The sequence below is a fragment of the Neodiprion virginianus genome, chromosome 1 (genome assembly GCF_021901495.1).
Source record: "Neodiprion virginianus isolate iyNeoVirg1 chromosome 1, iyNeoVirg1.1, whole genome shotgun sequence".
NCBI lineage: Eukaryota > Metazoa > Arthropoda > Insecta > Hymenoptera > Diprionidae > Neodiprion > Neodiprion virginianus.
The window spans coordinates 27,338,970-27,355,376 of NC_060877.1; the positions used below are offsets into that span (position 1 = coordinate 27,338,970).

General features: G+C 43.1%; 2 protein-coding genes across 6 annotated transcripts in view; one reads left to right on the forward strand and one right to left on the reverse strand.

Moving 5' to 3' along the window:
- LOC124310364 (ring canal kelch homolog) overlaps positions 1–13,558 on the reverse strand; it is a 59,451-nt gene extending 45,893 nt beyond the window's left edge. The window contains exon 1 of the mRNA XM_046774225.1: positions 13,378–13,558. The gene's annotated coding sequence lies outside the window, so the exon portion shown is untranslated. The remainder of the gene's footprint in view (positions 1–13,377) is intronic.
- Positions 1–16,407, forward strand: part of LOC124310358 (dual 3',5'-cyclic-AMP and -GMP phosphodiesterase 11) — a 92,008-nt gene that overhangs the window by 34,540 nt on the left and 41,061 nt on the right. For 3 of the 5 annotated variants that reach the window (XM_046774205.1, XM_046774206.1, XM_046774207.1), the window contains exon 2: positions 7,361–7,447. Coding sequence is in view for 2 of the 5 variants with exons in the window: in XM_046774201.1 (XP_046630157.1) it covers positions 14,470–15,007 (538 nt within the window). In the remaining 3 variants the exon portion in view is untranslated. Of the gene's footprint in view, positions 1–7,360; positions 7,448–14,064; positions 15,008–16,407 lie in introns of those variants that run through there. The other 2 variants (XM_046774201.1, XM_046774202.1) reach the window with 1 other exon arrangement.

The following is a 16,407-nucleotide window of genomic DNA, read 5'->3' on the forward strand; positions in this document are numbered from 1 at the left end:
ACAATCATTCGATCAGCTTATACTGTCGTTGTTTTTAAAAAAATTCACCGGTGATAACGATGATGTGGTGAGAATACACATTGTTGAAAAAAGCTGGCGATGTGTGTTGTTATTTATACACCGAGAAAGCGAACTATAAATTATACTTTCAACAAAGTAGATCAACGCGATGATTTGTTTTAGACATCGTTTCAGGCTACGTACAAAAATGATATCACGGTGGGCTATCTTTCTTCTTCTCCGTATGGATGTAACGTGACTATGTGTATGATTGTTACGGAAGCGAAATGACACGCGAGGCGTTGCACATACCAATTTTGGCGTACCTACCGGGATCATTCTATATATCAATCGATAGATCGATCGATCGATCTAACGTACAGTTATATAATACAGGTGTGGTACTGGCTACTTAGTTTATTGCCACATACGAGAATGAGTTAAGTATCTCTACGCCGAAACGACGTAAGCTTGACACTTCGGTTTCATAGAATTTTTCGATGATACCTCATCATGATAAATTAGCCTGATGGAAACGTCTTATCTCTCTCTCTCTCTCTCTCTCTCTCTCTCTCTCGCTCTCTCTCTCTCACTCTGTGAATTAATTTAATGACTCCCCGATTACTTACCGAGCGCATGACTGCCAGAGCTTAAGCCGACGATTTTTCCGGTTAGTTTTATCAGAGCTGCTGACTCGTTATTCAACCTTTGAGAAGTCCAAAAAGCGAATTTCAAATTTCTCCACTTGAATCATCGGTCGTAATCTCGGGCTTGAAGAGGTGCTGTTAACGAACCTTTCTTTTCTCACGCCTTCAATTAATGGGTATTATGCAGCCTGCGAAGTCGCATCCGTGGCACGGTATTACACCAATTGACACACATAGAATATACTCGAGCGTGCGCCTAAAGAGGAATTCATACCAGCCAGCTATTACACCGAGTAAATCAATCAGCAGGTATAATCATTGGACGTTGATCAGTGTTTTTGCAGCTAGCACATCATTAATGGATACGTACAAGCTGTACAGGCTATCACACGATCTAGTCAGTGATCCTGGCGGCTGACGGCTGTATAGCCGTCTTATGCAACAGTATAATAACACACCCGTGGCTGTAATCCTGGCGCCCGTCGGTCCGTGGATTCTCCGTCTCAGGTATGCGGGCGTTTTTTTTTTTTTTTTTTTTTTTTTTTTTATCAACCGGCTGTCTCGTAGCGGGATGCGCGCCTTTAGTTATCTCCGTGTCGATTCCGTACCTTTTGATTTTATCAGTAATTACAATGTACACATATTATTAATACTAAAAACCAAACTACCGTAGTATGTATATTACTAAGTAATCATATTTCGATTGGCGAACTAGCCGACAGCCGGCGTTTACTTCGATAATAAACCAAGCCGCAGGAACTAAACGGTATTTGAAAGAGTTTGTATTGATTTCGCACTCCGTCGGCACTCCGCGGCTGATTTATCGGCTGGTGAAAACGCACCTGCTCTACCTTGAATGCCCCGAAAAAAACCGGCGAATCGTCTCGTGCTCGACGACCTTTCTCGTTAATTATTGGGCACGTATACGATCGTCCCAATCGAAGGTCGAGTATTATGTAATTGCCTCGAGAAGCTTGCAGCCGCACTACGCAGGCGTCGCGATCCTCGGGATCCGTACAATTATCCGATTCGTTCATTTCTCCGGTGGCTAACCAGATTTGAACAATATCTTAGAGCCACGTAGTAATCCCATGCCGTCAAACTGCCCACGCGCGAACGGCTGGCAGGATGCAATTAACGGATTACCATTGAGCTTTTTTTCTCATATTTTTCTATCTCCGCATGATGTTGTAAACGGGTTTGCGCTGCGTACCAACGTTAGTGGGCACTTATAACTTGGTTTTCGTACGAATAATACCAATCTCAGATGCCCGAATTATGCGTCGAGTTTGACGTTAATTAAGAAGCCGGGAATTTCCTTTCCGCCTCAGTTAATCGTAACACGATTTTGACGACCAAGCCGTAAGCTGTGGAAGGACTTTGATCCGGGAGTCAAGCATCTAGGAAAAATAATTCAAAGTTATCAGCGCTACAGCTCGTGTGCGTTGATGTAGTGCAGAGTTGCCTCACGGGGTAAAGCTCGATCAGAGGGCGGCTGTTTTCGGAGCTATGAGACGAAGAAGCTCCGGGCGAGTGGAGGAAATCGGCGGTTACGATCTCGGAATTGACATAAATAGATTTTTATCACGTAAAACCCGTCTCAACTCAACGTCGGCGAGTTTCGTGTTCTTGTTGTCGGCTTGACGACGAAGCTGGCCAAATCGCATTTATTTTCACGTATATCGAACCACGCGGTGTTGTACTTTCGGAAATTTAATTTACTCTACTCCCATATAAATAATCAGAAGCCCTTGCATGGTAGAGCGACATTATTCGTGCGGAGAAACCCATTCTCGAAATGGAAAAGGCATGTTCTATTCCCATTGCCAAAATTAGGAACTCGCGTCAGTTTATATATAACATTAACCTGCGACAGATACATTAGAGTCAGTCTTCCGAGTAGCCAATTCGAATGCTCTCGAAAGATGTTGCAGGTGTAACAACTTCCCGAAATTTTTCACACTTTCGTATTTAGCGTGAAAAGTTCCGCGGATGTAACGCCTCGCGATTAAATCCGACGGAGTTTCTTTTTGCGAAGAAAAGAGCTGGCTAAAACTGACGTTCCCTTTCGTCGATCACGTCGATGTCTTTGACGCGCCGTATTCCATGCGGCAACGGATATTGGGCATCTGTTTGGGAAAGTAAAAAGTCCGGGGAAAAATTGCCTCGGCGTCAAGTTTCGACATTCGAGGGTGCCGGAAAAAAATGAAGATGATTACGGCTGTCGTGGCAGCGTAACTTCGCGTCAAAGAAATCGAACGTTGAATGCTAATTGATAAAGTTCGTCGAAGCGTTTATCTCCTTGCAGACTTTGAAAAGATATAAAGACGCGAACCTTCCAGCATACGCCTCGCATTAAGTCATACTTCGCAGACTTTTCGACCCCGAACGAACAGAGAGAATCTTCTTCAGAGTTGGGACAATACTTACGAATCTAGACGTCAAACTTTTTCTGAATACTATACACTTTTCTTTCTGTCGTATTCACCCACTGCACATAAACATCAATTTTTTCTCCGGTATAATAACACACCGTATGATACGTAGATACCTATAATGCGACGTTCCATGTGTCATAATTGGGCGAGAAAATGGAACCGAAAAAGAAACTGTAGCTTCATGTAAAAACTGAATTCCTTTTGCTCTGCCGCGTAAATTAATCGGAACGGATCGGCACTTGGCAATCGGCACTGATCATGTTTTACGGGCATGCCATTGCAGTCTGTGCCGAAAACAAAACCGCGGTAAATTCGAAGAAAACTGCGATTCCTGAGTCACGGCTGTTGGCCGATGCCGTTTTCTTGTCAAACCGCGGGTGCGAGACTGATTTTCACCAACGGACACCGTCACCTTTGCGTGACTCAAACGCCACGACGTAATTAGACACACTGTGCAATACGATGGAGGATTCGCCGTTGCGGATTCCCGCAGGGAAAGGTGGAGGCAGTCGCTGAAAATTCACCGCAGTTTGATTGAAGGTGCTCATTTGGATCCGGTCTCGCGATTCACGCGTGAATAAACAGTAGATCGACGTCACGGTATGTCAGATATAAGAAACATACATGCTGTATGCAGAACGAGATTGCGCCTGTGTGTAATATTGACTCGGATTTTTATCTCTTGAAAGTGAATCAGTACAAAATAATATTTTGACAAATATCTCTCTTATATTCATGGTAAAGTCTTGTTGTTTATTCGACGCATACAATCTGCATGATTAGGCGAAAATATACGGGCGCGTTACATGCAGATTATGATACATATTATACATACGCATTATACATATACACCTATTTGCAGAGCAAACAATCAAATTTCTCCGTACCTAATTTTACCTACCAGGTATTAAAGGTGTAAGTGCTCTCAAATAATGTTCACCCGCGAAATTTCATGCATTTACTTTTTTCACGACTCGTTTAATATATTGTTTGAATATATATTTCAGGCGAAACTGACGTTCGGTGTGCTTAAAAGCATTATGCTTGAGTTTACGAATCGTCGAATTAGTTTCGCCGGATATTGATCACACCTGCAGCGACATTGTGTGACCTACCAATCAATGCAGAGCAACGATACGATGATCACAATTATTATTGCGATAGATTTTTTACTACCGCGGCATTATCGTCATTGTTATTATTGCCGTTATTGGAACGTTTCCACAGCAGTGTTAGGAGGATTGTTATTTTACCGTTACGCACTAATTTATAGCATTTATACGAGCTGGTAGGTGCAAGCTTATGCCGCGGACGTTATAATCCGTATACATCCGTATGGTATGCAGGAAAATTCAAGATATACTGCCGTATAAGCTGATTGTAAATTGGAATCGTACAATTGCACGGTTGTCTCAAAAAACTAAAAAGTTGAAACATTTTCGAATCAGCTAAAAATTTATTCCGCCCATCTCTAAGTATTTAAGGTATGATTTACCAATTTTTGCGACGAAAGGTGAGGTGTCAATATTAGTCATCATCTAACCCCAATAACTCTGCGGCGATGGTCCGCCAACGGAAATCGCAGAGCTCTGTAACCACGGTTCAATATAATTTCGAACCGCGAAGGGGTCGCCAGTTATTTGAAAACCATCGCTGCTAGCGAGCAATTCGAGTGCTTGAATTGTGTGGAATCGGTAGAATTAGATTCAGTCGAGTATATTATTAAAGTTATTACAGGATCTTCACAACCAGTCTCAAAAGTGAGCAATATCTAATTCAACGTCGTTTTGCAATGCTTTTCTAATTGGATTCCATGGTTTCGTCTGATGGAATGATCGACATTTTTCCGTGAATATAATAAACTTACGCGAAATGTGAGAAAAGTAATACGCCTGTAAAACGATCGTCTCGTTTTAGTCGAACCACCCCGTTATTATATGACGATATCGAGGGTGATTCATTAAATCATGAACTTGTAATTTGCGAAAAAGGAATACTTGATCACGTACGGCGAAGCATCTTTTTGTTTGGAAAGCTTTTGTCAAAGGGAAAACGACTTGTATGCGAATATTGTTGACTCGCCGTTCGTTCGCACTTTGTCAGGATTAGCTTCGAGGGAATACAAAAAAGTGCTGCACAGAAACGTGTTGAATCAGAATTGCGAACTTCAAGGATCCAGGAAAGGCGTTTCGCCGTCTCGTACTGCAGGGGAAATGTTCGCAAGCTCGATTATAGCTCGATTATGGCCTCGGCGGCGGCGGCTTGAGTCTTTCATCTTCCCAACCGCCAAATAATTTCATTACCCGAACCGCGCTCAATTTACTTCCGCTCCGGAAGATTAATTTAATCTTTGTCACCGTCCGCTCATCCTCGTTGCTGACGTCTGATTTCCGCTGGCATTTACTCATTGTGCCTGTACGACGGCTGGCGCTTGTTAAGAATAATAGGACAATGACGAAAGGCTTTCGGGGAAAAATATCCTTGAAATTTGAAGCCTTCGTTTCTTCACGCTCCATTCGCATCCGTCAGCGAAAGGTCCACTTCTCGAAATTGAAAAAGTTTTGAAAAATAGAGGAAAAAATTCGGGGGGATAGTGGAAGATTCTTTCCACGAGCAGTAACGCGTCATGCATTGAATAAGCGTCGAGTCGAATGGATCTTTGCCGCTTTCGATAATTACCGCCATTAATTAACAGTACATAAACGCTTTAGAACACAATTCGAAAGTTTTGTAATTACACGCGCGTCCCAAATTTCTTGGCCGATGCATCTATTCGCCAATGTAGGTATGTACGTAGAATATACTATGTATACGTATAATACCGGTGCAACGTAAAACTGAGCCAACGTAATTATGTGTAGAAAAGATGATGCCATCGAGAGTTGAAACGTCAATCTCTCTCTCTCTCTATCTCTTTGTAACGTGGTACGTGATCTAATGTAATGCAAATACACGTGAAAAGGATGGAAAAGAGTTTTAACGCCGTTCCCATTGGGGAGGCAAGGTGAGAAGACATAAAAAGAAAAAACAAAAAGCAATTTATTTTTCATGTGAGATTAAGTGGGTACGTAACACAGGTGTGCTTGTACAGTTTCAGATGATAAATAACCGCGCTTTTGTTATCTAATCATCACCATCATCATCATCATCATCATTATCTTCTTGGTATACAACTCGTCGAATTTGGTGAGCTGTTATCGATGGGTATTAAGGTCAATCCGTCTGTTTGCACTAATTATACCGGCGATATGTATGCGTCAGTTTTGTTGAACAAAATTTCGAGGAGTAGTGAAACGCCGAACTTGTATAAATGTTTGAACGTAGATACGTCGGACCAACAATGAGTTGGCATAGATACGAGAGGCATATTATTACCCATTCACCGAGTCTCGAGCAGTTATTCTTCTTTCTATTCAGCTGCAGTATAAATGGTATAATATATAACAGCGAAAAGACCGCGAGTTTAGAAGCAGACGAGTCGATGGCTCGTCGATAATTAACGAAGGCGTTAATGCCCGCCGTATAACCACCTGTAGGTATAAGTCTGGTGCAAAGTTATCTAAACGCGTCTGCGGTAATCTTCCGAGGAACACCCTTCCAATTATTTCGGTTATATAATAATTACATCTATACCTATACATATACGCCAGGGGTGTAATTCGTAGTATATTTGTTACACAAGTCGATGGCCACGACAGTGTTATAAGATAGAGTCATGTCGTGCCTCGTGGGAGTAAATATACCTTCGTAATTCCATTAGGTATTTCGATATAATAGCCGAGCCATTATATCGAGGAGCACAAGACGTAAGATAAGGACAGCACGAATCCGGCACGCCACGCGTCCTGCCATTATGGCTAATCGCTTATGGCTCCCGTGGTTGGTTACGGGGTCCGCGAATAACATTTAATACCGACTCGTTACACGTCAGCGGGGAAACCCCCCGGGAAGCACATCCGCCCCTGAGAAACTCCCCCTTAAAAGGTAGGGGAAAGCTCGTCTTTCGGAAAGCCCGGCGCGCCGTCACTTCCGAAGAGCGTGCCGTCGAAGAACACCCGCAGGGAAAGTGGAACAAGGATGCCCGTCGACGCCTGGAAGCGCTGGTCCCCGGCTTTGCTCGTCGCGATTGCCCCCGCAGGTATTTCCAAGTCCCCGGCGCGGTTTAGAAATCCTCCCCAGATCGCGCCGCGACGCCGATTTCCATGATCATGTCTGACTTCTCGCACATTTCCAATGCCCACTCTCATCACGTCGTTATTTATCTTTTTGTTACAGGTACGCGGAACGCAGTCACACTGGCTGCCTCCGCGGGTAAACCCTCCGTGCACCCTCCAGTGCTCTGGAGTTTGCGCAGAACACCAGGTGAGTTCATTGCGTGTTTATATTCACAAGCTGATTTCGGGGCGTCGAGAATGCACGATTAAAAGAATAATTCGGTGCATCAGCGTCGTTTTATCGTTAGTGCTGATGCAGTAGCGGCGGCATTTCTTTGCAACGGCTGACTGCGGCGATGTTTTGCAACTTTTGATACAACGAAACTCTGCTTGGCTATAATGCTTGCGAAACTTTTGCCGTTGAATAGTTAGAATTTTTCAAATATTTCTGCACGGCTATATCGAAACTACGAACAATTCGCCACTATGCAGCGAATATATGTACTATTTCCGCACGGAGTCGTGTGACAGATTTCGAGAATATTTACGAAAATCGTGATGATTTGGTATCTTGAAACGTTGAACAGATTTGCAATTCTTCGTTAAATTATCGCGCTCATCGAGACTTTTTCTGTAGGTTACTTCGCTGCGAGACGAATTTTGGGATGACATTTTTACGCAAATTATTCGATTGTTAATTCGTACGATAATCAATCGCTAACGTCAAAACGATGACGCGTCGAAAAAACGTCGATTTGGAACGTCGTTTTAAAAAAGAATCTGACGGTTTCTCGTAAATAGTCTTAAATCGGTAAAGTGACCGCGTGACGAAAACACCTTAATACTTACTTCGGAACATCGCAGATCCGATCCGCTCTCGTTCGCGGCTCGTACAAAGATTTGTACTCCCGTGTTCCCTCGACTCCCATCCGCTAGTCCGCACTGTAAGACGTCTCTTACAAACACTTTCCCTCGTCAGCTGTGAAGATCGACGATGCAGAGCCGGGGTCAACGAGGCGGTAGCTCTGCCAGATTGTATCGCATTAGACGGTCGAGAAATTGACCCTGACCAATTGGCTGGTCGGTTTGCCAGCTGACTCCGCAGCCGGTCGTTCTTCGTCCTCGTCCTCTCGCTCGGTTAGCCTCTATGATCCCAAAGTTCAACGCAATTTCATCGAATCGCGTTACGCGCGCGGCTCGTGCGTTCGGTTCCGTTTTATCGTCGAGGCTCGTCAAAGAGCCGTCTTGGGTCAGCCGATGGACGGGAGCGTGTCGTGATCCTCCGGTAGTCCGCGGTAAGATTGCCTTTCGACGGTGATAAAAATAGCTATTTTCTTGTCCGCGCTACACGCGGAACTACAGCGGCAAAGAGAGACGCGGAGAAATTTGATAGTTTCTTTGAAATTCGCAAAATCACGCCAAAAGCATGCGCGTATACACGCGTATGTAAATGTAGAAGTTCTCACAGTCCCGGTACGTTATAAACGCCTCGTTCAACGCGATGACTAGTCAGGTGCAAGGATTTCCTCGAACTCGCAAATCTCGGCATTCTACGCAAATTCGCAGATTATTATACGCAGCTGCTGTTATATCCTATTACACGCGCCCGTTCTTCGGATAGGTACACACAAACATTAATCATTCCCAATCCCGTTAAACGCTAATTTATCCCATTTGAAACCACACGCATGCGTACCTACGGACATTAATTCCGATCCTCGTATCATCGCACTTATCAGTAATGCTCTCCAAACTCTAGTTATAAAATAGTACAAACCCGGCGAGGACACCGCGATTATTGACGAGGTTGAAGTTATTAACGTTATCGTAACGAAACATTGAAAAAAAGAAACTGCTATTTTATTATTTTTGAAATAATTTCGATGGAACTAAGATTGCAAAATATGAGTAGGTACGTTTCGCTTTATTACGATTTACCGAAATTCAGACGGCTCTAAAACGCGAAACAACGGTTTTTCTTCAGCACGAATCGTTACTGACTTCGACACGATGATTATTGCGGGTTAATCGAGCCAGCTCCGGGTTATCAGCAGGCGATCGTCGCAGCCTTCAGCCCGGTTGCGAATTCTATGCAAAGACTCGACATTGACACGCTTGTCGTCGCATCGACGTAGGCTCGGCAGAATCGTCGTAATTCAGGGATGCCTCCGCCACGCCAGCATGTCGAGCATTTCCCCGAATTACAATATCGCCATACAACGTCGGGGAAATCATTCGCATCTCGGCGATGCTTCGATCCCGAAGCGTTGCTCCACCGCCGGATGCCGCGTCGCGTGGGCGTCGTCTGACCGGAATTACCGTTTTATTTAAGAGGGCACGACGTCGCGTCGCGTGGATCGAGTCAGGTTATCGTGCGGTCGTAACGCGATAATCTTCCCTTCCCTTCGCCCTTCCTGTTCCTCCGAGACGCCTGACGGAGGCTGCAGACTCGCCTTCTGGTGCAGCCGTCGTCCGTCAGACGCGGGACTCAGCTGGCCGTCGCTTTGCCGGAAGCGGCCCACTGCATCCGGTCGCTGCGAGAGGCATCCTCTCCCTTTCGCCTCTCTTTATTACCGCATGCACGTGTGTGTGTACGCCGCTGTTTGGGCTCCTCCGTTAGTCTCGGTATTTTCAAACCGACCACCAACGCCTAAAATTAGACCCTCGAAGTCGAAGTTCCGCAGGTATTGCGACGGTATAATTCGTGTATCAGTTGGTGTAGATCTGTCGTGCCCAGCTACCTTGTACGCGACGAGTCGCGAAGTGTGGGTGTTTTTAAACCGCGTAGCTACCGCTCCGTGCGTGGGTAATTATCGCACTCTCGGTTTACACGACCATTGAGTAAAATTACCGCCGTACGATGCGTCAACCGACTCGATTAGTACATACACGTACAACGTGTAGGTATCAATACGCGTTCACCCCACATTCGGAGTCTGCGTCGTCGTTCATTCATGGAATCCAGGCTAACGCCGGATCTTTCTATTATATGACGTACGTGTCTACCTATATCTACGCATGCAACGCAAGCCCCCAACTATCGAGCAGTTATTTGCTCGCTGCGGATCGTTGCGTGGTCACGGTTCGCCAAATAATTTGTTGCGCACGCGACGCGGTTAATTGTTCCTCGAAGTTTGCGTAATACTCTGCCGAATCCATTATTGCAGACCGCAGAACGCGTTGCGCGGAATCATCGGATTCCCCGTTACGCGATTCACTGATTTAAATTTTCGCAACAATTGAACGGACGTCGGGTGCACGTGGGTCGAAAAAGTCGCGCGAATCTACGATACAGTTTTACCGAAACGCCTAGACGCGTCCTCCCCCCACCCCCTCTTAGACGCTCAGAAATTATGCAGATGCAAGACGTCTGATAGTCGAATACATGAATTATTTATCGCGAGAGACTTTGTTTGTTCGTTATCTCGACATGTGCCGGTGCTCCTGCTTTCCGCCACGCGTGCTCTTCGGGGTGCTCGCTTTGTAACTATTGCGTATGCGTACCCCAACGGCATCGAATATCACGTTCTCTCTTGGTCTTTATCCCTTTGCGCATACGGCTCCTCCGTCTTCAGACATTGCGAACACTTTTTGTATCATTCGTCTCTCCCATTAATCAGGAAACATGTATGTATACATGTATATAGTCTACAGCTTATCTGCCTCAGACTTTGTTCATATTTGCCGACGCGACGCTTGTTTTATGCTTTTCCTTTTTTCCGTACATATTCTCTCTGTGTTCTTATAGATATGTTTTTTTTTTTTTTTTTTTTTTTATTTACTTTTTTACACCTCATTCTTCTTCTTCTTCTTCATTGACAACGAAACCGGCTTTATCCGGTTGTCGGAGCGCACCTACTCGCGATAGAATCATTCCTGTAGATATACCGCGATATGCAACATGACCTTTTTTTCTTCCCTCCCTCCCACCTTCTCTCTCATATTGTATTTGTTACTCATTGTAATCCATTGTATAGTGCTCGATATAGGAGTTTATTGAATGAAGTAATTTATATCCGAACATTGTTCGAACTTTTATAAGTTTCAGGTTATAGCGGTGTGATAATCTAGTATTCCGATTCGTTATTACTATTATTACTAATTATTGTGTACCACTACTTTATCATTACCATTATTAATAATTCTTTACATTATTCCTTCTACTGCATATTTCGTAGCACCGTGTTTAGGCTAAGTACTGATTTTTGTACGGTTAATTTCAGTTTGCCACAAAGTGTACTTGGAGCGTAAAATATATCATATATCTTTCTCTTTATCCCTTCGTTGACATCGCAACCGATCTTCTTTACGAACCTATCGATATTTCGAGTTTTCCAATTACCTCTACGTATCTTCTAGCGCCGCCGCACCTTTTCGCTCGCGGTTATAACGACTTGTGCTCAATCAACGCGGTCGTTGAGTATATGTACAGCTTATATATTTATGTTCGTTACATAAGGACCAACGCGACGTACCGATGAATCAGTCGGCCGATCATCAATTTGCATGAATTTCAAATGAATCGAACCGGCACCTCGCCAGCGTCAAATACTTGCCAGCGGCGCGTAAGACGGAACCGCGGAGTGCGGGTGAAAGATTGTAACGAGAAGCGTTCGCCAGACTCTCAAGGTCAGGCAAGGTGGAACAAGAATTTCCATTGATATTCGATATGTTAATCATTGTGCTAGAAACTCAAGGAACCTAGCTGCTAGCTTGGCGGATTATTTAAGTTATGTTGGATAGTCAAACTATTGCTTGAAATATATACCTGTACGGGAAATTATTTCTTTCCCGAAGTTTCTGAACCGCGAGAGCCATGTACAGATTTTACAAGTTTACGTTTAAGTAATACCTGCAGTTAAAACAAACGGTGACTGAATGTGAAACGAACTGTAGTTGAAAGCTGCTTGTGATAAATTTGAGCGTCACGTAGAAAGTCGCAGGTATAGCGTCAACTTCTCTATAAAAAAAAAAAAAAAGACTTGGATTTCAACGAACATAATTGAAGTATTTCAGGGTTGAAACGAACATAGAAATTTTGCATGTTATATGATTACATCCACGTGAATTAGAATTTTATCATAGCAATCATTGATCTTTGCACAGATGAAAAAATCGCATCGCGAAATAAAAATAAGAAAAGATGAAGAGTCACAGTCCAAAAATTACGTACAAAACGGGATGAAAAACCGAATCACCGTTCGAATTTCTGTGCCACAACCTACAGACCGACTTGTGGATTGTCCATGAATATAATAATACAGAGTACAACGGACGCAGCGCGCAACGAGTATGTACCACATGTATACCTATAACATAATACGCGCGTTTCGTTTGACCTCAGATGGTGCAAGTCCGGCTATACTTTGCACAAGCTGACAGTGTACGCTACGTAAAGGGGAATGAGAATTCAGGTATAGAAGCAGCTGCTTTCGCACATGCGCGAATATACACATTTCGCACAGATGAAAAAACGTATACACGTAAATTCACACACACACGCGTGTGCCTACATTGTAGTTATGCATGGAATGAGGCTGAGAGCGCGAAGAGTTGCCAACGCGGTGTTTAAAATTTTGTATAGAAAAGTTTTACGCCGTGCCTGCATTATATATATATATATATATATATACACGCACGTATATGTATGCATATAAGCTGCGGCGTTAGCATCAACTGCGGAGAAATTACGGAGCTGGAGAGCGCAATATCCAAAGTTGCGACGTGTTATCGCCCGCGGCTTCATAATGTCATTCAAACTACGTACCTATAATAACGCTTTGCTGTCTGAATAAAAACGGGAATATTATATGGAAAGCGCGTATCATATGCAAGTGAAGATCACCGTTGTTTGAAAAGATTGTTTGCAAAATCGGTGGCGCGGATTTGGTGAACCTCAACAAATGGGAAAAGTTTGGATTCCGCTACGTATAACCGAAGTGTATGATAAATATAACTCTGCACGAGAAATGAAAATTTTTCTTGTACCAAACGAAAATATTCAGTGCTTCGAGTGGGCGGTGTGACGCTTTTGAAAATCGCGACTTCAGTTTCTTTCTCATCGGCAACTGATGATGATTTTTGCATGGAAATCAATCTGCGTTCCCGTATAGCTTTGACACTCGGTGCAACACTTACCTGAACGGATCTGCGGCTGTCGTAAGGTTCCAGGATCGTCAGGGTTAGGCTTTGCAGTTTACGTTGTAGAGTTTCCTTGGTCTTTTTCATTCTCTGTTTCGTTTACTGCTCCTCCTGCGAATGAATTTAGTGGAGGGTAAGTAAACTCGTAATCCATTTCTGCCTCGTACTTGCAGAATTATTTATTGTAGTGCACAGGCGATGAACTAACTGAAACAAGATTATTCGACGATAAAAAACGAAAATGAATTTCTCTCGGAAAATAGTTACAACTTATATTCACATAAAAAAAAACAAGAGAGTAAGATTATGAATAAGGGCTTTGATATAGATTTTTTGTTTCAAACCGCTTCAAAAACTGTCCAAAAATTTATTAGGCTTGTTCAATTTCACTCCGCGCTGGGTCGTTTTATTTCGAACATTGTTTCTTACAACAGTTATTAATCAACAAAGATTTTTTTCCTTCAATAAAAAATTCAATTTCGATACTATCTGTTGATCAAAACCGGTATTATTATTCAATAGGTATTGAGAAACTACATATTTAAGAGGAAGAAGTACCTGTCTAGAGTTTACAGCGATACCAATGTGAAAAACAAAAATTGTCGCGCCTTGTAGACTACAGAATAGTCTGTAATGGTACAATGCTGTAAATGGAGTTGTAGTGTTGCGTGTGTGTGTGTGTGTGTGTGTAAGTGGTAGAGAGTGACGAACGTGTGAATTTGGCTTCTTCAAATTTCGTGTATTCCGTTGGGATTTTTCCGAAATTTTTCACCACCTTCTGTCACTACTGCAACACAAATTTCTTGTGCTTAGTTCGACGTCCTATTCGTACGTATGCCGCGCCTAGATCACAGCGAAATATTAAAAACTAGTTTCATTCCGACGGTTAGAACTACCGACCCTTTTTCGAACTGTCTCTAACTCTGCCTGCGTCCGTGATCCAAAGTGTCAGTGCGGTGTGTTTACCCCGTGTTAATCCGCCAATACATTTTCGTAACGCGTCTCGTGTTCTTCTTCAAAATCAGCAGTTTCCATCGAAGCCAACAATATCATTGTACGCGTGTTTCTCGCCTGCAGATTTTTAACAAAATGGCGGACAATAGAAACACGCATATGCATAGAACTGCGAACGAGGAGGATACTGTGAGAAATCGCGGTTCCGAATGCGAGCATTCATATCAGTTAGCCGATACGAAGCGTGAGCTCCAGGTATCTTCGGATTGTGAGGCTATTGCGCATTCCAGTGGTGAATGCCATGAGTGCATCGCCTTGTCATCATCCGCCGCTGCTGCAACCATCAAGTCACTCAAGTCCATGGTAGAATCGACACAGAAGAGATTGAAATCCGTGAAAGCTTTACATCAAAGCATTAGCGACATTTCAAAAAAGATTGATACCTTGCTCAACTCGAATGAGGATTTGAAAAGCGAATGGTGGGTTCTCGATGAGTCGGTGACCGATGTTGGAACTAGCCAGGAACATCTTCTGGAATCACTCGTCGATCATGAGCAGTGCGTTTACGAAATAGAAGATACCAGCGATGAAGAAAGCAGTGAATCTTTGGCCGTCCAGCTGGAACAGCTGCTTCTTAAGCTGGCGAAGATCTCCGGATTACCCGGAAAGAAAGGTGAAGAATCTTTGATATCAACAGCTCGATTGGTCAAGCGTTATACATGTACGATATCTCACAATCGATGGAACCGAGAGATGTCTCAATGTACCGTATGAGTTTTGTCCTCTATCTTCGTTGACATCGCAGCCGATCGTTTTTATCTCGGTATTTCGAATTCCTCGAGTTAAACAAACCGATTGACCATCCCACCCATTTTTTAGCGCCACCTCTAATTTTCGCTCGCGGTTGTGATGACTCGTGCATATCGGACATTCAGCGAGTACCTGCAAACGTGGATAGAAAGCGTGCAGAAGGAAGACGTGCAATCCTTCTGCAACCGACGTCCTCAGTGAAGTATGATGAGATGTTGGAGGGAAAAAAGGAGACGCGTGATCTCTTGGTTCCAAATATCTCACTGGCTTTACCTCCTCAGGAAAACAGTATCAATCTTGATCCATGTGCTGGAGAACCTTTTTAGTGGAAATAAAGCACAAGCTTTTTTACTAGGGAGCGACCCATTCCTGCCACCTTTAAATATTAATAGCATATCCGACGTCCCAGAACAGCTGACGTGATTTCCGACTGCTAGATTAAATTCTAAGACCGACCTTGATCCACCACCGTTCCGAATGCCCGATCTATTTTCTACCTTACGGAAACGAGTTTCACGAATTTCACGAATTTTTTCGGACAAATCGAATCGAATTATTGCAATCAGTGAATTAAAGATGCTTAGCCACCAAGATGTATGGTTAATGCGCAAGTCGCCTTACCCGAATATATTACCTGTTCGTCGTAGATCGTGGATCAAGGAGCTGTATGATACGTTCACAAGTTCCTCGACATCAAATTCCTGACTTGAAACCTATCGCAGACACAGGATAGCGGTCATGAATACCTTCTTACGGAAGAGTGGACGGCAGCTTTGGGCATATTTGTATTTTTTTTTTTCATCGTTAACTGCGATTGAGTAATTAATAGAGTAATTGTTAATTGGTGATTTAAACGCGAAAATTGAAAAAATTAATTCATAATTACAAAATTTTCAATTGACAAGTGGCAAATTATTTTGTAATTATAAATTTACAATCAAGCGCTGCAAAATTTATTTATCATCATAAATTTTCAATTCAGAATTGTAGAATTAATTCATAATTCTGAATTTGAAATTGAGGATTAAAAAATAAATATATTCATCTAAATTTTTAATGAAAATTCAAAAAAACCATCGTTATAAATAGCAAAATGAAGAAGTAAAATCCGAATGGTGAATTACAAATTCCAAAATTGCGTAGTACGTACCATACTACTTTTATTCGATTTCTCAACAAGTATACTTCTGTTCCATCTCTCAGCAAACACGCATCTATTCTTTACTTCAGCAAGCCAACTTCCACTTCATTCCTTGTCAGTTA